Source organism: Sturnus vulgaris, chromosome Z (assembly GCF_052056855.1).
Source record: "Sturnus vulgaris isolate bStuVul1 chromosome Z, bStuVul1.hap1, whole genome shotgun sequence".
NCBI classification, from domain to species: domain Eukaryota; kingdom Metazoa; phylum Chordata; class Aves; order Passeriformes; family Sturnidae; genus Sturnus; species Sturnus vulgaris.
In genome coordinates this window covers 71,777,623-71,799,220 of record NC_142283.1, presented here as the reverse complement: position 1 = coordinate 71,799,220, position 21,598 = coordinate 71,777,623, and the positions used below count along the sequence as shown (strand labels likewise).

The 21,598-nt window shown below is 40.2% G+C and overlaps 1 protein-coding gene across 1 annotated transcript in view; it reads right to left on the bottom strand.

Moving 5' to 3' along the window:
* MTMR12 (myotubularin related protein 12) overlaps positions 1 to 21,117 on the bottom strand; it is a 32,968-nt gene extending 11,851 nt beyond the window's left edge. The window contains exons 1-9 of the mRNA XM_014875500.2: positions 20,944 to 21,117; positions 13,155 to 13,209; positions 12,120 to 12,259; positions 10,279 to 10,351; positions 8,974 to 9,104; positions 8,254 to 8,347; positions 5,693 to 5,816; positions 4,447 to 4,522; positions 1,389 to 1,495 (exon numbers count right to left, since the gene is read on the bottom strand). Of these exons, the coding sequence (XP_014730986.2) occupies positions 1,389 to 1,495; positions 4,447 to 4,522; positions 5,693 to 5,816; positions 8,254 to 8,347; positions 8,974 to 9,104; positions 10,279 to 10,351; positions 12,120 to 12,259; positions 13,155 to 13,209; positions 20,944 to 21,117 (974 nt within the window). The remainder of the gene's footprint in view (positions 1 to 1,388; positions 1,496 to 4,446; positions 4,523 to 5,692; positions 5,817 to 8,253; positions 8,348 to 8,973; positions 9,105 to 10,278; positions 10,352 to 12,119; positions 12,260 to 13,154; positions 13,210 to 20,943) is intronic.
* Positions 21,118 to 21,598: the final 481 nt, after the last annotated feature.

The window sequence follows — 21,598 nt, the reverse complement described above, 5'->3', positions numbered from 1 at the left end:
AGCACAAAAACCTGCTTTAGGTGAGAACTACAGGGGTCCACATCAGAAACAAGGGTTACCAGATGTACTGGAAGATGCATCAGATCAGACAAGTGAAGGAAAGCAATTTCTGGCAAATACAATACTTCGTCCAAACAAAGCAGTAAAGAACTTATACTGGAAGGTCAGGCTCTGAACAGCTTTTTTAGAAAGATAAACTGCTAATTATAAACATCTGCTCTGTGCCTGAGCTCAGACTATTACTATAATGGCACTTTAACACACCCTGATGGCCAATCTGTAGACACATCTCAGACTCCAGTGATTGAACACCAGTACTGCACAGCTAAGAAAACCAGCAACACTGTCCCAAGTTCAAATGGCCACAGGGAAGAACTCAAAATATCAGGGGATACCTTGTTACAGCTTACTGCTAGTTTTATTTACTTTCACATCACAAAATAGCATTAAAGACTTTACTATTATATAAATAAGTCATATAATGTTTCCCATTTCAGGGTAGATTACAGTACCTGCAGGAAGGGCCACAACTCTTTCCTATGCAAGTATAATTAATTTTGTAAACAAAAGCAGCTGTAAGAGTCAAATCAAGCTGTTTTCTGTTAGGTCTGTGATTAACAAGTCTCCATCTATGAGGAGCAAGGAGCCAATGTTCAATGTATAGATTGTACACAAGTTTGATCTAACAGGTGGCTGCTGAGAGAGACGTTCTGTCCAGGACAAACAACAGGTTAAAAACAACAAGTAAACAACCAGTTAAAAAAAAAAGCTAAAATTAAAGGTCAAAAAGTCACTACCACAACAGCCAGACAGCTGTGCTCCTTCCCTTAAGTTAAACTTGTCACTTTTCAAACTGCTGAACTAATTCAGCTCACCACCCTATCTCAAAAAATGCTGTCTGCCTTCACATCTGAAAGCTGCAGTAGGGAATTGCTTAGGCTGTCTCAGACATTTTAATCACCTCGTCTCAAGTTATTCAAGAACATGAACCTAGCCCTCAGAAGGTGGCAGAGTCTTAAAAACTCAGTTTACAAATGCACGTTGAGAGATGGCGTCTATATTTCTCTTCCTTACAAAACAATTAAGCCATTAAACCCTACGGGCTTTGCTGCTGCTTTACCTACATAACACACCACTGTTTGTACACACTTCTCAGAAATATATCTGTATGAACTTCCACAGAAAAAGCCCTCAGTGAAGTTCCTACCCCGCACAAGTGACCAATGTCATTGGGTCAAGAGCTTAAACACATTCCACTACAGAAACTACTTTCAGATACAGAACTTGTTTCCTGATGTGTGAAAGCTTAAAAGATATAGCATATATGGAAAAAGAGAAGCAAGGTCCATACCAAGCAAAGTGTTGTGGACAGAATAGCTATTACTGACCCATCCAAGAAGGCTTTTTGCATTTGTGAAGTGCTGTCATCCTGGTCTTTGGGAAATGCAGACATTTTGAGAAGAGCAGCACCGTTATGGCAAGACCAACACCAAATCTGCAGAAAGACATTTACCAGGTGAGAAAATTAATAAATTGTCCTATACGAAGTATTTGCTCAAGTGACTGAGTGATTTCAAAACTTCTCTTCTTTTGCTTCCTTGAATTTTTAGCGTATTAAATAACACCACCAATAGAAGCAAACTCCTAAATCTGCACCAAAATTACATGCCTGAGGACACTATGTTACCACTTCCAAGTTTTAAGTTAGGCTTTACATAGGCACAGGAAAATATAAAATGTGAGAATACGCCAAAACATTACTTTCTCAACTTCCCTCACAGGTAAAACAAAACTTATCAAAAAGTCTATGGACAAATTATGTTGGAATATATGCCACAGCAAGACAGAACATGTAAGTAACTTTTACATATATAATTAATCCATCAGTTTCTCCATGCAGATGGTAGGTTTTTCTAATAGCTCAGCCTGGAGATACCTCACAATAGATGCAGTGATGTTTTTTCATGTGAACTATGCATAAAGAGTAATCTAGGCATATGAAATAAAGTATTAAACACTCCACAGCTGAATCAGATTGCATGATCACAGGTATTGTGGCAAATCAGTCCTCAAAGCTTCTTACTTCCCTTTACACATAGTTTCCTCATTCATACTTATTCCTTTAAGCTCTTAAGATGATCTGTAAACTTGCATTGAAATAGGGAATATGAATAATTTTCATCAGGAATATTACACAAATGAAATCAGGAAGTTGAAGTTCTGCTACTAATTTACAGTAAACAAGAGGTGCACCTCAGAAGGATACAGAAACCTCACAATCATCAAGAGCAGAAAAAATTAATATACTGTCCTGCCATTGCCTTCTCAAACCAATTTAATATGGTCCAGCTATCTTGACACTAGCTTCACAGAAAATAAGTTTGGAAATAATTAGAAGAGTTCTACAAGGCCTCTGAACAGTAGACAGCTACATATGTTGTCATCTATCTGGACATCTGTAAGGCCTTTAATACGGCTACCCACAACATCCTTCTCTCAAAACTGGAGAGGGAGAGATTTGATGAATGAGCTGTTCAGGAATGAGGAACTGGTTGAATGGCCATATGCAGAGAGTAGTGGTCAATGTCTCAATGTCCAGATGGAGATCAGTGACGAGCAGTGTCTCCCAGGGGTCTGAACGAGGACCAGGACTATTTAATACCTTCATCTATGACACAGTCAGTGATAGCAAGGGCATCCTCAGCAAATTTCCAGATGACACCAAGGTGAGGTGGTTTGACACACCTGAAGGACAGGATGCCATCCAGAGCAACCTGGACAAGTTGGAGAAGTGGCCCATGGGAACATCATGAGGTTTAACCAGACCAAGTGCTGGTGCTGCACCTGGGTCAGATCAACCCCTGGTATCAGCACAGGCTGGGCATGAACAGCCCCAGAGCAGCCCTGCCCAGAAGGGCTTGGGGGTGCTGTGGGGGAGAGGCTGGACATGCCCTGGCCATGGCACTCCCAGCCCAGAGAGCCAAACGTGTCCTGGGCTGCATCCGGAGCCCCATGGGCAGCAGGGCAGGGAGGGGATTCTGCCCCTCTGCTCTGCTGAGACCCACCTGGAGCACTGCATCCAGAGCTGGGGTCCCTGCACAGGAGGGACAGGGACCTGCTGGAGTGAGCCCAGAGGAGAGACACCAAGATGATCAGAGGGATGGAGCACCTCTGCTGTGAGGATACACTGAAAAGTTGGCTGCTCAGCCTGTGGAAAGCCTTGGGGAGACTTTTTTGTGGCATTTCATTAAAGGGGGCTTATAAGAAAGATAGAGAAAGACCTTTTAATAAGTCTTGCTGTGATAGGGCAAGGGGTAATGGTTTTAAACCAAAAGAGGGTAGATTTAGAACTACATATATGGAAGACAGTCTTTAAAAGGAGGGTGGAGGATGCCCACAAAGGTGGTAGATGCCCCAGAAACATTCAAGAACAGGTTGGACAGGGCTCTGCACAACCTTATCTAGGAGAAGATGCTTCAGTTCATTCCAGAGGGGGATTAGACTAGATGATGTTTAAAGGTCCAAACTATTCTACAGTTCTATGAACACAAGATGGAATAAAAAAAATCTCAAACACTTCTGTTTCTGTGTAAGAGCCAGTGTAATAGGTCTCTGACTCTGAGAAAAAGTGAACCAAACTACTTTGGCCTTTAGACAGGAGAGTACAGTACTATCTCCTCCATGGACCAATTAACTTAAGAGTACAAAATGAACATGGATTTCCTTGGCAAATTAAATAGACACACAGCAACTAAGGTAAGATCTCACCAGTGAGATTACTTTGCTTGTTTCCATCTTCTCTGTCTTAATGGTTCCTGAACTACAAGGCAGGAAGCCAAACCCAGCTTGCTACAGGCTGCAAACCAGTACATTTAACTTCATTTTCTGTTGGACTGGTAGAACTAGTTCTTCACTTGGACTACCTGACTTTGTAAAAACACTGCATCATCACAGCCATAGCACTTACCAGAACCTAAGCCAGTTGACTGGAGGTGTTCAGCTACACCTTACATACACCATCTTCACCTCAATATCCAAATAGCACCTCAAGGCCTACATCTTGCCCCAGCCAGATGCCACTCAGCACAGTCATGAAAAACAGGCTGATGGACAGATAGGCTAGTAATACATGTAGGCTATAAGGCATTAATAAATGGGAAATGTGAACAGTAAGTACATATTTTGCTGTTACATTATGTGTATGTTATATATATGTTTTGCTATATATTTCACTATGTTAACTGTGAACAGTGTAAGTAGACAGTGAAATACAGAATGTATCAAGCCCTTCTCCTTCCAACATCTGTTTTCCTTCTGTAGATGACCAGGTATACATGGAAACTGTTAAATACAAGTTCCGAAAACAACATGCAGTAACGTCTGCAATGTTAATTGAAATTCTGCCGTCTCAGTAAGTCTTACCCTCAGCCACGCACATGTACTTACAGGAATGCCTCTGCCGTCATACTTCAAGATACTCTCTTCAGAAATGCATATGGGAACAACAAAATATAAAGGCAGCCTAAGACAACAAAGAAGAGTTTCTTGGTCTCAAAAACGGAACAAAGAACAATCTCCAAACTCCTTTTAATGATGGTGAGTGTTCTAGCTCTAATTCGAATCATATATTCACCTTGCTACAATAATCTTTTCTATTAGGTAATTCTATTGTCTGCAAAGCTGTCTCTTTATTTTCAGCTGAATAAGGCTTTTTTCCCCAACCTTGAGGTCTTAACTATTTTCATTGCAATGCTCCCCTGACTTTGTAAAGGTGAAATTAATTGTAACCTCTAAGACTGATTGCTAAGACCACCTTGGCTCTCTCATGCTTTGTTGCTTTGAAAGATACCCTTGCAGTATTAAATGACTAGTTCTGATTCCATACCTCTTAAGCAGTTCACATCCTAAATCAAGAATGTAATTTAATATATCAAGGATTTCCAGCATCAACCAACACTATTTATGTTCAAGGCCCAGAGAAGCAACAAAGGTAAGTAATTAAACTCAATTTGGGTTTCCCAAGACAGAGTTCAAGAATAAACAGTTAAGACTCTGAAATACTAGTTTCCAAGCTCTGTGAAATCTTGCAAGATTTTACTATAAAACAACAGTAGGAGCATACAATGCCTTGTATATATCCTAAAGGGCTCACCAATAAATGCTATTCAGCTAAACCGGTGAACAAGCCCAGCTTAACTTAGCTAACCTTCTCCTAAAGGCAACACAACTTAACTTCCACAGCACACTTTGCAGATTCACTTTAGCCAGTTACTTTTTCTCCACCCAGCCCCCCCGCAACTAAAACACTGGAACATCTCCAGTGCATGCAACTTGAAATTTTACCTCAGTAAAGGTACAGGACTGAGAAAATACCATCCTAATGAGCATGACAGAATGTAGGTCCCAGACATACATATTTTCTATTCTCCACACCTAGATATACTTGATTTGACCAAGGTCCTGAGTAGTCTGAACTTAATGCTAAAGTTAACCCTGCTAGAGCCAGGAGTTGTGCAGAATCACCTCCTGAGATTACAAACCAAACTATTCCATAAATAAAAATGGAAATCAGATCCTAAAAAAAAAAAAAAAAAAAAAAAAAAAAATCCTAAAAAACGGTACAGTCCCCAGCATCAAAAGTAGTGCTGATTTTCACAAGTCCAAAGTTCACTATTAGCTAGGGCAAGCTTACTTTTCAGAGACTCTGTAGCCTTCATTGGTGGTCACTGCTTTGTACTTCACATTCCCTTTGGTCCGCTCCAACTCATCACGCCAGTCCTCGAGGGTCTCAAACATCACAGTTTGGTTTCCCCCATCTGTCAGACATCAATAATATTAACTTGGCAGACTGTCAGGAACTCTAACACAAAAGCAATCCGAAGTAAACCTGTTAGTTGCCATTAAGGTAAGCAAGCAGAACCTCTTGTACAGAAAGCCTCAAGTCAAAGACAAAATGCCTTTGTACACAACACTGCCGCATCTGATCTTTAACAAAGCAATATTCTGTCAAATACTGCTGTGTCTAATAACTCCAAGAACAATTTCTCCTGTAGAAACTAATTAGTTGTTAGAGAACTTCCATACAGCCCTCCCCACATCCAGCCTAAAATGCAGGATACAATGCAGCAAATATAATTTTATACTAATGCAGCTGACTGGTATCTATTCCTGTAGTTCAAAAGCAGAATTAACAACCATACTAAAAACCTTCCTACAAAAATTTCAGACATTGCAGTTAATTTAAAGTCCATTTTTTTACTCTTTAATTGTTTTGCACTGAATAGAACATCTCAGGCACTCAGTAAGAGCAGAAAATTAATTACAGCAATTCAGTCTCAATACTTTCAACTGAGAATCTTCCCCGTATTTTTACTTAGCCACCTCAGAAACAGTTAAGACAGCAGCTTGATTTAGCCTCAAATCTTGTATAATAACCATATCATTTATGGAGTAATGTCAATTGTTTTAAGCACACATCCTAATTAAGTAACATTCTACAACATCAACTAACACTGAAATATCAAACAGAACTATAGTTTCCATGGAAAATACAATAGCAACTTGAAACTTTCCACTCTAAGAAGATAAGGGAAATGAAAAATTTACAGCTTGGAACAGAACATTATTGATGAGCTCTTGAAGACAAGATTTTAGAAGTATTGGACTGTGAGAGGCATAAAAAGCAATTTCTACAGTCTACTTGGCTTATCCCGTAATAATTTTATGAAGAATGACACTGAGCCACTTACTACCAAAAACAGCTATTAAAATAGGGAAGAATTGTGGAAGAGCATTTCCCTGTTGCTTTAAAGAGTAGGCTTCTCCCAGGCTCAGTCTCTGCCTGGAAAATGCCTGCAGTCTTTCCATTGTTTGTAGCTGAAACAGAACACGGGTTTCAGGTGAAGCCTGCAGGAACTCCCTGAGCCAGCAATGTGCCCTTCCCTGCAGCACAGACCGTGTGTTCCTGGGCTGCATTAGCAATGTCATTGTGCTCCAGCTGCACACAAAGCCACCACTGCTCTCAGCTGGAAGGCTGTGCCCAGGGCTGGGCTCCCCTGTGAAGGCTCCTGGACCAGGCCTAGTGAAAGCCCTGTGGTCATTAAAGGGCTCAAAGCACCCAATATAACGGGAGAGAGCTGGAATTATGCAGAAAAGAGGGCTCAGCAGGGGCCAATTTCCCTGTGAGTGTAAACACTGCAGGTGGAACAGGGGAGGAGAACACAGAAGATGGATCCAGACTCAGTGACTCGACAAGAGGCAGTAATGCACAGGCTGAACTGCAGCAAATCCCACTTACACATAACAGCAACATTTTTCACTACCCGGAGGGTCAAACAATGAACCTGACTGTCCAGAAGGGCTGTGGAGTCTCAATACTCGGAGACAGTCAAAACCCAACTGGACATGACCAAGCTTCATGCAGTTAACCCTACTCTGAAGAGGGGCATATGGACAAGAACATGACGAGATAATCTCCTAACCTCAATGATCCTGAAATTCCTTGACATATTTTGGTATGATTAATTCATTGCATACATCAAAATCTCCCTCTGTGAAAGGAATTGGTGTTGCTGATGCACTAAGGATCAGATTCCCAAGTCAAAACAACACTATTTTTTCAGCTAAAGGCTGAACTACAGAATGCTAGAAAGTGCAATGACAACTTTTTACCCTGAATTTTGCAGCCAAATGTATTATTCAGCCAACTTTGATCAAGTGGGAAGGTTATGTAATAAGTCAAATATAAGAGGAAACCAGATGCCTTGCAAACCTATGCCTTTTTTTGCAATTGCCTGGAAGTAACATATTGCTTGCAAATAAGAACAAAAGGGGAAATACTTTCTCATAGGATGCCACTGCAAATGCAGTCATTTCAGAATTAAGAGCAGGAAGTCTGGTTCACAGCAGTAACAGAGAAAAACCACACTGATAAAACAAGCAAAGTATTTTCTAGTTGAACCAAATGAGAAGCATTTGCACATTTTAGTCACAGTAAGTTTTCAATCCGGGGATGCTATTCCTGCTTGGAAAATTCCTGTGCAACTTCCTGAACAACACCAAAACCAACAGGAGACAACTCAGAGGTTTTTAGCAGCGTGATTAACAATGTACAACAAAAGAAAAATAAATCTTTTGAGGCTACTGGCCAGCAGGACAGACGCATAAGCTGAGCACAAACTCAACTATAGACCTTCCAGACTGCTTAACGAATTAACTATGCAACAGATTAAAAAAAACCACAAAAACATTTACCTGTGTTGTTTGGAGCAGCTGATGCATAAGAGAACAGAAACAAACGTTTAAGCAGCTTAGGAGTCTGGCTATGATGAACTATACCACTGACGATCTAAAAAAGGACCAAAAATTAACACCCAAACACACCAAGACTGTCAGTGTAAAAAAAGCCTTTTTTTAAACCAACCTCTCCATCCAGGTTTTAAACAAAACTGATGAGTTCTTGAGTTCTATCCCCAACAGCTGAAACCTGACTTTTAGGAAGGTTTTCCTATGGTCTGCAAAACACTGTACCTACTTTGCCTAAGTAGTATCATATATGTTCAACCTCCAGAATTACTCTTATTTAAATAAAGTTACCGGACTCTTACTTCGGAGTTCACACTAACTTGTCAAAAAAACCTGAAGTTATCAGAAAGGAACACTATATTGAGTCTAAAATATAACAAAACTACATGTCACAAATAGAACAGTTTTACAGCTTGCCTGAGCTGGAGCTAATTTCCTGTAGCATACTCAAGTTCCAGTTTTCTTTAAAGAGCCACTGCACCTATCTTTTAACTGCTATGCATAATGAAATGTTTAGTGAAATCAATCTTTTACTTTGTCTCAGCTGAAAATGATCAGAAAATACATCCAAATTTCAGGGATCTCTCAGTGAATTTCATCCTTCCCTCATCCTCACAACACCCAACACCAAATTAAAAATAGAAAATCAAATTAAGTTACTATACATACTCTTTTCACTTCCTCTTCTTTTGTGTATCTCAGGCAGAAGTTAAATACTCTAAGGTCTTTACAGCAGATAATTAACTTCTCTGGATATTTTCTTAGCTGTCCTGTTAGAAGCTTCTTTTTCTCATCATAAACTGAAAAAATTAAAAAGCAAAGTAAATATCAAAAAGGTACTTGTACATGGATAAAGATGTCCCTGACTGACTTTCTGGAATTCTCAAGAAACTAATTCAAGCCCACGTTTTCTCAAGATAAAACAAGCATCCTACAACACTGGCAAGCAAGGCTGGCAAGCTCTTGTGCTAATACTCACAACCTTTTCTTTTAAAACCTATAAAATCACATCATACAAGGTAAAAGACAAATTTGCAGCAAACCAGATGCTCAGTGGTTGTATCTGTTCGCATTCTAACTGCACACTAAGTTTAAAGTTTAAAGACACATAAAGAACAATTTTGTAGTTTTATCCAAGGGGAAGTCCCTGCACATCTGAGATCATTCTAAGTTCCTTAGAAGTATTTTTTTAACCATCATGAAGTCCCCAAGGCAAACCTTTGCTCATTTCTCTTTGAGGATGTACCATTTCACAACTTCAAGTGCTGCCAGCTGGGCCAGTGTACATAAAACTAAAGTGTCTCATAACCATCTTCACTGGTCTGCCCCAGTTCACTCCTTCACAAATCCACACCACCATTTATGAACACTCTTAATCAGTCCAAGAACAGGATTCTCAACAAAGCCTTCCCCTACTTAAAATTACCAGTCCCGTTCCCACTTATCTTTCTTAGCAGTACTGGCACATCTCTAAGATCTGATGCAAAGCACTAAATTAAGTTAGCAATTAAAACCTCCTTTTCCATCTTCTTTAATATGCTGAAGACGTCATGAATCTTATAAAACAAAGTTCCCTTAGACAAACAAAAAGAATTGTTTGAGAATTTGGTACCTGTACTGCTATTTCTCAAATGAAGTGAATACATCCATTTTTATAGAAATTGTTGATACATTGAAAGATCCTTGTCTACCAAGTTTAGGGACTTTTCACAGCATACTCTCTGCTTTGAACTGCATATTGAAGGAATAATTTTGTCTGTTCCAGCAGATAATTAATCAAATCAAGTTAATAAACAAAATTAATTTGACAAGTTTGAGGGATAATACTGGGTTCTGATAAATTTCTTATCCATCATTTCATCATTAAACGTAACTGCAGCTGCTTTTTAAAAATCTACTGGTTTTTTAAAAAGGATGTGCTTGTACAAGGAGCACCAGCACTCTGAGACCCCAAGGGGTAGAAAGCTGACTTACCTCCGTATATTTGATCTACACATTGCAGAGTTATGTCATTTTCTCCTACAATCTTATTCTTAAATTGTGGCTCCTAGAAACATGAAAAAAAAAAAAAAAATCGAAGAAATGTCACACTACCGTACCACCTTCTGTCAAATAAAGGCTTTCCATACATTGTTTTAATATCAGCATTACTTCTTATTCTTATAAGTGCTGTAAGACAGACACTGAAGAAAAGTTCTTAAAATATAGACAGATGCAAGTTACACACACAATATAGTTTAAAGTCTCAGCCATGCTTGAAATATAGATACAGTTTTTACTTTTCAAATAGCTTCAAAGCATACATTTCTACTGAGAGTCACTTTTCAAACTAGAATCACTACAGTAAACAGGAAATACAGTAACTTCATGTAATCCAAGCCCTTTTATGACAAGTTTCCTTGCTATGGGAACCTGGCAGGAAATACAAAGTCTCTTAAAAGAACAAGGATCCCAAGAACATTCCAACATTAAAGTGAGATTTATCACCGGGTAAAGTGAAGACACACACAAAAAAACAATTACCTTATCTGCTGTGTAATCAAACTTGAAGTGATTTGGAGCTCCCTTCACTTCCACCATTCTATAACTTCAGTTAAATTCCAGGGCATTTTAGCGATGCCATGATTAAACACTATTATTTTCAATATTATTACCAACCACCTGATGCACACTACATCAGCAAATTATATTTTATTGTCAACAGAGTTAACCTTATTCAAGTTACATCCAGGTCTGCAGTACTCTGAAGCAGGTAGCTAATACTGAACTTCTGTTAAAAGAAATATATTTGACTTGGTATGTCATAAACCCATGGCTCAAAGCCAGCAATGGAACAGAAATTAGCATGGTCATTACCAACTTTCCACAGATCACTTGAAATTTACGTCAAAAGACTCTGCAGCTTTGTCGTAATTAATTCCAGAAGGTCCAATAATCTGTACTTGGCTGCAGAAGCCTTAGTATAATGTTTAAACTTTGTCAAATTTTACCCCAAGAAACATCTTAATAAAATCATCGTGTATCAAATCATATTATTCTCATTGTCCTTAACTGTCAAGATCACCCTGAACTTGGGAGCCACTAGATCCTCTTTTCACTCCTAACACTTAAATGGAGTAAACTACTTCAATGCTTAAACTTATCAAAAGCACTGTGGCATTATCATTCTCCTCTGACAGCTCAATTGGAGCACTTAAACCAAAGGAAAAAAGAATGAAATAATTTTTAAGATTCGGGAGTTTTTAGCTTATTCAGTGTTTGCAAGCTCAACAGCACTAGGTTTTCAAATCTTTCCAGTAAACACTGGACTTTGAATCAAATAATTCAGAGCTTTACTGAGCCACGTAATTTTTCAGAGCATTTCTGCTGAGTACTAGCTTACTCAGTCTTGTACAGTCTGAAGTGATTCTAGAGATGCAGCCCAAAGTCAAATCAGGCAGATGTTATCCATCATCAGAGACAGTCACACTTCCACAAACAATACCAAGACAAAGCCTGAAATCAGCTTTAGACAAATTGTTGATTAGTTTTCAAAACAATGGGTTCTTTTAAATTAAGCTTCACCAACTCACAAAATATAAAGAGCTATGAACCCCGTCTATTCTAAGTGTCTACATAAATGCTTGCATTGCCTTTGCTTAAAATAGTCATTAGAGCTTGAGGAAGGATCGAGCAGATGCAGACTGACTGAAGTCATTCTGCACCCATTAGGAAATTTTATACACTTACGTTCATTCTGCATCTTTATATAAGGGAAAGATATGACTATTTATGCAGCGCCTGTTTAGTCATAATTAGAAGACTTGTTTTCTTACATTATCATCTGAAGTAGAATCATCATCAAGGAAAGAAATCTTAAAGTTTGTGCACACGAGTTTCCCATATGTGCCACGATTTGACCCATCTTCTTGCATATACTTGTACACTGTGCTGGCTTCACAAAGCAGCAGTTCCCCTGCAGAGAAGAAACACTGACTTGCAACATTAACTGACATTTACAATTGAATTATTTCAATTGTTATCTCAAACAAAGCAAGAGCAGTTTATCTAGTCAATAAACAAGACGAAAATTATTCCAATCTCCCATACTGTTAAACTTTAAGAACGCTGAAACATTTGCATTATTTCAGGTTCATGACAGTTATTTTTTCATAGTTTTGACTATTTTACAGGTCCCACGGCTATTTTGGAAATCTCAAACACAAGTTTGCATATGTAACAGTGAATTAAGTTCTCATGTTAGAATTCACAGGAACTGAACTTCAAATTTAAGAAAGTAAAGTTTTAATGGATGTGATCAGACAGACTCTTGGTCCTTCCTAAAAAGTATGGGAAACCCAAAAGAAAAATACTAATTTATTGTAAACTTTTACATGTATTTTGTCTTTCCTTATCTCAGAAAATATTTTTTAAAAAGGAATAATTGCAAATTACAGAAGAAAATCTTAACAGTATATGAAACATTGGAAGGCCAAGTAACTCACAGTAGAGGCAAAGCCGGTACAAGGTAAATTTCCTCTAGTTCCTGTCTTCAGTTCCAAACAAACAAAACCCACCCAACTTTAACTTCCAAGAAGTAGGGCAAATTCAAGTATTGACAGTTTTCCACATACAGCTTACCTGAGGACACTCTACTCTGTAAAAAAATTGTTTATTTAGAGTATTTTCAACATCTCGTGCAGGTAGAGATGTTAAAAACATTTCAACCTGATGAGTTGTTAAACCAAACCCTGTATTTTACTACTTGTGACACTGATGTCACATGAGTGTTGGCTGCAGACATGGAAATATTTAAGTCTTTTTCATTAATCACTTTTTTTTACTTAAGTCTAGTAATATACAATGGTTACCTGGTAATAAGCGAGGATTTACTTCCTTTTCTATGGGTTCCTTTATGTGTATTTCCTGAGGAGAGAAAGATTAATTATTACTTTACAAAGATCATACCTTCAACACGCTGTAAAGGACTACATCCTCCCACTTTAATTCCTCACATTCTGGCAAATTAAATTTAAGGAAGAAAGCCTCCTAAACAAAAGGAGTACACATCTGCAATTTGATCTTTCCAATTAATGCCAGAAGCCTATTTCCTAAGTAATTGTTTTGACATCCACTGTGTCAGTTACATGTATTTGTGAACACACAAAATAAAAGCACTATTTGTATAGCAGACAGAAATAAAACATTACCAATATTTAAGTTCTGTCAGCACACCTAAATGGATAAGCAAAAACTTAGTGTTACAGCACCATCTCCCAGCTCATTCATAAGCTTTTCCATGTATGACACCCTATTGTTTCTAATGTACCCTTCAGTTTTTCAAGTTTCATCCACGACTCTCTATTCCTGACTTTTTATACACATCATTTCAACCAAAGTACAAAAGTTACACAAACGGCACTAGCATGACTACATGGAAAGGTATTTCAGGACCTTGAAGCAAAGAGGTAAAACCTGGTGACAGGATATCCTTCAGTTTGGACCCAAATCGCATAAAGCAAATATATTAAATTCTCTGTGTCACTTATTCTAGCCTTTAGGCACGGACAGTTGGGCAAAAATCTCCAGCCAAAAGACTATTAAACTAGAGGACATGCTACACCCTTCCTGCTCAGCCTGTTCAAAACTTCCTCCTCCAAGCCCAAATCACTTTGCATGCATTGGAGCATTTCTGGAAAACCAGGAGTTAACTGGAATGCCCCCCACCCTCGGGGGCACAGCAGTAAGCAAGCTAATTTTAGTTTGTCACCAGCATCCAGAGTCAGCTACTGCAATTCAAGGCAAGCAATCAAAAGAAGATATAAGCAATAATAATTTTGCTGGATAAATACAGAGGAACAAAAGCCCCTGAGAGTATAAAAATAAACAGCCTCTGCCATTCATATAAACACTTGCTCTCCACACTCAGAAGACCTAGAACTAAGTTTGAAGGCTGCACAGCAAAGCTAAAACCACCAGGAAACCACGTCATGAGAACAACAGAGAAGTTCAATATAGGCCAAAAAGAGAAAAAGGTTATAAAATGAAAGTGGTAGTGGAAAGAAGCCCATAACTACAGCCAACTGCTAATAAATAAAACAAATCACAATTTGCTGCCTTTGTCTTCTAAGTGTGGATGTTGTAAAAGTAATATTTAATCAAAGTTCAGACTTGTCAGCTAAAACAGTTAGTAAAAACGTTACTATGACTTAAGCTGAATACTTCTGCATTTAGAGGAGAAATATATACACCTTTCCTTTCCCCAGTGTTGTCTCCTCACCACTGGTAGCTTTAAACTGAACTTTGGGTTTACAAGTGCCTCTGACAGCTCTGCCCTATACAATCACTCTTCATGACCAGCTACATGCAACACTGCTCAGAAAACTGCATGCCAACAATCATTTCCATGGAACAGCAAAGCAGTTGTACCAGCCAGGTGCTTTCCCAGCAACTGTGACTTTGGGAGATGCCTTAAAGAATGTAATAACCACTGTTCCTGCACACACACTGTTAGTGCTTACTGCCACGAGCACCAGTTTATGCTAGCGTTGGCAGAACCGAAGGAAAAAAAAATTGACCCCAAAGAAGTTGTTTGAGCTTACACCCATTTGTTAAAATGTAATGAAGCTTTTGTAACAAGTTTCAACAGCAAATAATATTGAACAAGTGGTTTGGGTATTGGTTACAAGTTAAAATTTGTTATCTTCTGAACGAAGTTAGAAATTTAAATTGCATCACAGCAGAATACGAGATCACAAACACCGAGATTAGCTTGTAAAATCCAGTTTCACTTTGTTGAAAAAAGCCTATAGACACTGAAGTGCCTATCATAGGCAGAATTCCTAGAACATTCAACGGATTCCAAGACCTAAGTCTCCAGGAGAGTTCTATTTGAAATTCAACATTTACAGTCCCACAATAAGTTTATAAACATATTAAAGGTGGATTTAGTACATACATACTAGAGATAGCTAGACCTCAAGCCATGCGCCCTGTTGAAGAATCCATGCTGCTGCACTCATTTTCCTAGGGAGGGTATTAAAAACCATTATACTTTGCAACTGTCACATTCTGTATTTGCTCTTTTCAGTGAGAAGGTAAAGATCCACAAGAAAAATTAACTCGCCATTAGTCAGTTCAAGTTGTGTAGGAGCACACATGTAATTTCAGCTGCCATCTCCACTCTGTTTCAACTCTATTTTTATAATGAATGTAAGTTTTTGGGCAACACAGATCTTACCACTAACTGAAGAGCCTGCTGACACTTCAATTCATGCTGCTCAACACCCCTTTAATCAGTCACACGTTCACAGTCACCCACTCACTCCTTTACCCCTGGTTTGTCTGACAACACGGTGAGGTAATTTGGTTTGTAAAATCAGCTGGGACGTATGCACTTGTCCTACATTTGGTTTTATTGTTAGTGCCTATTGTTAGCAGAACTGGCTCATCAACAGGTCAGATGAAACAAAAGAAAGGGAAGTAGCAGAAGTAAGTCTGCCCCTTTCTGCGAGCCACTGAATACATCTGGACCTCAGAAATCTCCACCCTCTGACCATTTGTTGAAGCTAAGCATGCAAGTACTTTCCATGTGACCACTGAAAGCCTGCAAGCCTCTAGACAGTTTTTCATCTGTAGCTCCCCTATTCTGAATGACCCAAGCAGCATTTAGTCACTTTTTATTTAATATATAACGTGAGAAGCCCTACTACCAGCCACAGTTAAAAGCAGTCACCCATAGGACACCATGCAAATGAGGAAAATTAACTTTGTTTCCGTAATTTCTGAGCCAAAGACCTCAACTCTACTGAAGGTTTTAGAAACTTCTAAGAGACGCTTCTCACTTCTGCACTTGCCTTGTGCTACATTCCTTCTTCCAGGCTCTCAAACCACGGTAGGAAATATGGCAATGCTCTTTAACTATGAATTTAACAGTAAAGAGTACCAAATCATGCCAAAACTTCAAGCTGACACGTCACACCAAATGAATTCATAATACATCTTCCTTCTTGCTAACAGAAAACCAAAAACTGTTTTTCTTAAGTAAAGTTCTCTTCTTATTTTTTGCCCAAATATAAGGAACAACTGCACAGTTTGCAACACCCAGAGATTACAGTCAGTTCTCACCCAAAAAAGTGTATTTAAAGGGGTGAAAATATTTTCCTCAAGTTTGTCTGGGGTCACAAGTCTTCCCCAAGTGCTGAAGGCATGAGTGAGGCAACAAAGCTTAGGGCAACAAGGTCAAGTAGGAGCTATGTTACATTAACAGGGTCCTAAGGATTGGAGCAGGAAAGGAATCCCAAATGACTTCTGCTTTTTGTCCCACAGTGTCACCACAACAGAGAGCAACTCCTCTCACTCCACAGGGAGGTAAACAACTGTGTACGGGAAATACATAAAGAGAGAAAAGCATTCCCTGCATGCCAGAATCCAGATCTTGACAGAGAATCTGTTAGGGGGTTTTTCATCATTATTGACATACAGATATATATATATATATATGTGTGTACATATGTATGTATATGCCTACTGATACTGGATGTTGCTCAACAACCCCAGCAGAGGCACCGTGCATACATGTCTGCTGCTGCTAACTGTAAACTCTGAACCCACCTTACCCCACAGTAATGCTTCCACTGATCCATAGCTGGACATTTGTGCTACAGCTGATTCTGACAATGAAAAACAAGACTTTTACTAAATGCGCTGAGAAAAAAAAACATATTTGAAATATTCAAATAATGAAGGAACAAGTTATCACTTCCAGGGTATCAAGGGTTACTGTCTGAAATAGCTGACAGCTTTCAAAACTGACAGCAAATAGTGCCACGAGAACACTGAATACATTGATGTTTTCACACACTTTTCCACAATAAGTTCTGTGCTGGGAAGTGCTACATCCTGGTGAGGATTGCTATGAGCATCTGTTTTTTTCATATTTACTTCACTAAAAGAAGGGTGAAATAAAGATAAATGTATACTTAATAAAGTTATCAGTTGTGAAAGTCAAACTGTGTACCAAAATACTTGCAAATTAGCTGTGGTGCTCCAGTAAGTGAATACAGCGAGTAAATAAACTTTTGTGGAACAGTTCACCTGGAATTCCATGCAAAAGATGAAACACCCATGCAAATGCTGGGTACCTACTTTGCCTTCAGAAACAAACCACATTACATACCTGGTACTTTCCAAAGGACTCCTTGTTGGTCAAACAAGCCTAATCCCACACTGTATGCCATACAACCTGGAGCATATACTTACTACACTTCAATAACATTGCTGAGAATAATCTCTAACTGCTTGTTTTCCTTCCTTTCACAGCTCCATTATCCAGAGGTCTGTTAGATCATAGCACGTGTTTTCCCCGTCTGTTTCATCTCTTATCCTTTCCTCTTTCCTTACATTGTCCTGTCCATCTCCACTGACATCAATGCCTGGTTTTCCCCATGCCAGCCCATCTGTCCACTCCTATTCCTTATTCCACCCTTCAACTCCACCACGCCAATTTTGAAGGAGGGACGTATTTTAAGACCAATCACCACAGAACACAAAATATCATACCAAGATTTACAAGCAAGAGGTATTCACGGTGGTTGTGAGCTAACAACAGAGCAGGATCTGAGAAATGAAGCACACAAGGTATGAAAGTTACTCTCAGCAGTCTGTGGTGTGCGCCAGATTTCAGAGACAAACAGCATGAAGCAGAACAACCTATTTCATAGTTTAAAGGCTAACACAGGAAAAAACATCACATAAGAATGAATATGAAGGATTTAGCTGTAAAGAAGCCATGCAAAAACACCAACTAAGCTTGAAATCATATTTTAAATCTAATTTTTTAATGTAAATTAAGATTTTTATGAAAATGCAGTCTAGCTTGTTTGACCTGTAAGTAACTTCAGTTTTCAAAGTCTGAAAGAGTAAGAAATCATTAAGTGATTCACGGGTTCTTGTTTCACTGCAGGCACATATTCTGTGATCTAAAATGTCAAAACATTGACTTTATACCCTAGTATTCACCCCACTTCCTGCAGGGTAGCCAAGCCTGTCCTGAGGGGAAGTATGTCATTAATATCAACATCCTACGGTCTCACTCTCAACAGACCACTGATTGATTTGCAGTTCCATACAGCAGAGCCTAACTAGGTTATATTTAGTCAGATGTTAAAAACGCTGCTTTTCCAGACGTTCTGGGGTTTCACAGCAGAAATTACTTCTGTTCCTTTAATAAACAGCATTTTATTTTCACTCCTTGCTTCCATCTGGTCATATATTAACACACAAATAGAGTTCCTGTTTCTTTTCATATTCAAATTTGTGCACACAGCAGCTTAAAGCTGACTGCATCTTATTTTTCAGACTATTGCCTACTGTGTCCCTCAGGTATCTGAAGATGGACTGAACAAGGTGGGGCTAAACCAAAACTCACCTCTGCCTGTTAATTTGCCTATTGCAGGGCTCCCCTAAACTGGAAGCAGCAGTTTAAGGCCCTAAAACAGCTTCCCAAGCAAACTAGGACAAGACCACAGAAGCGAGAGGCTGCAGGCAAGGGAGGGCTACAGCTAAGACTACTCTATTGCTCTGTACCGAACAGCGGCTCGTTGGAAATCTTGCCTCAGGCTGGAAGTGCAAAGAGATTCAAGGCAAGGCTCTGCAAATTCATGGAGAAGTCCACCATTAACTCCAGTCCTACACAATTGATCTCAAGCTCATCAAGTCCCTGAACTGCTCTTTCCCACCTTTTGACACAGCCTGCCAGAGGAAGCATCACACCTGTTACCAGTACTTCTTCCCCAAGCACCTGCAAGTTTAAAATGCCTTGATGAAAGCTCCCAGTTGACTAAACTATGTTCCACATAAGAGGAATTAGAATTTCCACTGTTTTATCGGTCTAGTTCCTTTTAAAACTCAACTACATGAAAGTTAACTTGTACAGGAAACCTGTGTTCAGGAAGTTGTTTTTTTGGGTGCATGCAGCTCTGTGAGAGATGCTTACTTCTGCTTACTTTACAATATTTAATCAACATGCTTTTTCTAGACACCAAAACAGCCTCACAGGTTTCATTATGTACCTAAAACTTTATTTTTAATTCTCATAAAGGCCACTAAAATCTTGAGTTTCCTGTGTAACCATTAAGGCATAGGCTGCTAACAGCAGAGTCAAACTTGCTGTACTTGCTAATCACATCAGTTTCACTGTGTCTTTGAAAGTGCAAAAGGGACACCCATTCTATGGCAGAAGTCTATAACAGGAAGGTCCTGCTGCAAGAGTGCATTAAATTCTTAGATTTAAGTAAAATATGGAGAGGCTTAAAAGCAGCAAGAACATGTAAAGAGTTAATGACTGCAATGTCTACTGAATCAGGATATTTCATAAAGAGCCTCATCTTCCAGTGTTAAATACCATTGTTACTCTTCCTGCAGCCATCAGGATCATATTTGAAGCATTACATCACTACACTCAAAAATCAAATTAAAGGACTCTTTTTATTTGGTATCTTGCTGCACTATGTATATATTTACTCGTGCTCTTTTCAACCAACCATTTTTTCTATCAAGCTTCAGTCAAATACCATACTCATTTAAATGATGAAATATCTTCCAGCAAATTCATCAAGTGAAATTGTTTCTTTCACAAAATCCAGCTCCTTGTATATTTGTACAAGGTACTTTCCAAAGGTGAAAAAGTGACCTCAGACAGGGATATACTTGCTGACTCCAGAAATATTTGTACCTATCGTTTACATCTGTTCTCACTTGGAAATACAAGAAAGAGATAAAACTTTTAAAGCAAACTGATGAAACTATAAGCCACCAGGACTAAAAAACATATAAAACCGGATTTGCTATCACCAACTAAGGACATGAGTATTAAATACCGCAGCTGATTTTGGCCCTAACAACTCTGACTGTTCTTTCAGACCTAGTGTAAAATAAAAACAGCAGATTCACCAAGGTCCTATCAGTGATAGACTCCGCACTGACTAACACAATTGACAAAAATCTCTTCCTTAGAAAGCTTTCAAGAGAATTAAGGATTACGAAGAGTCAGTTTGACACAGATTACAAAGAACTAAGAGGGGAAAAATCCCCAACACTTATGGCCCATATTAATCAAACGTTTTTCCTAGAAAACAGCTGTTTACCAGGAATAAGAATGATGGAATACAGAATAACAATACTGACCTAATCCCATGTGCTACCAAGATGACCTCAGCAAACTGAGCCTAAGGTCACTTTGATCAAACCGTCAGCATAAGTTTCGATAAATAAGTGAAAGGACAACAGGCAGAACAATACCAAAGATACACACAGAAATATACACACTGCCAAGAACTCAACATCGAGCTGTTAAGGAAGGATATCCAGGGCTCTCCCGCGGCGGAACTGATAGCAAGGAGCTCACCGAGCAGAACGTGAAGTGATGCTGTTCAGGGACAATAAGAACAACAGGTTCGGAAAGTCCCACCTTACGGGCCGAACATCCGCAGCCCGACAGCTGGCCAGGGCGTACAGAAACAACTGCGCTGACCAGACAGCTCTGTTCTTTAAGCCCTTTTCCACGACGCTCACCCCCGGGGCAGCCCAGGCAGCTGAGCCCCGCAGTAGCCCCGGCCCCGGCCCCGCTCGCCCGCTCCCCGAGCCCGCCCGGCCCCGCACCTCCGGGCTGATGTACGACACGAAGGACGGCTTGGCCGCCCTGGCCCCGCCGCCCAACATGGCCCCGGCCCGCGGCGGCGACGGCGGCGGCGGCGGCGGTTCCCAGCGCTCGTCCCGAGCGGAGAGGCGGCGGAAGGAGCGATCCCGCGGCAGCGCGGCGACGCCGAGCCGCATCACGGAGCCGGCGCCGCCCATGCCCGCCCCCGGCCACAGCCCCGGGCCCAGCCCCGGCCCCGCGCGGCGCCGGCCATTTCTGCGGCACCGCCTCCCCGGCCCCCGCCCTCACGGGGCGCGGCCCGTGTCCCTCAGCGGCCCGGGCGGGTCTGGGCTGCCCCGTGTGCCCGGGACTGCCCCGCACGGCTCTGCCCTCGGCCTGGAGAGCGCGGCTGGAGCCGGCAGGGGTTCCCCTGTTGGCTTTTGTAATTTCGGGGTGACCGCGGAGCTTTGTGCTGGGACCTGCCTCTCATGGCCTATTCCTTGATCCAGCCGCCGCTTCCAGAGAGTTATAAAATCGCAGCATGGCTTGGGCTGTAAAAGGACCTTAAAGCTCACCTGATTCCAACCTCCTGCCCTTGATCCAGGTTGTTTCGAGCCCCGTCCAGCCTGGCCTTGAGCAGTCCCAGGGATGCGGCATCCACAGCTTCTCTGGGCAGCC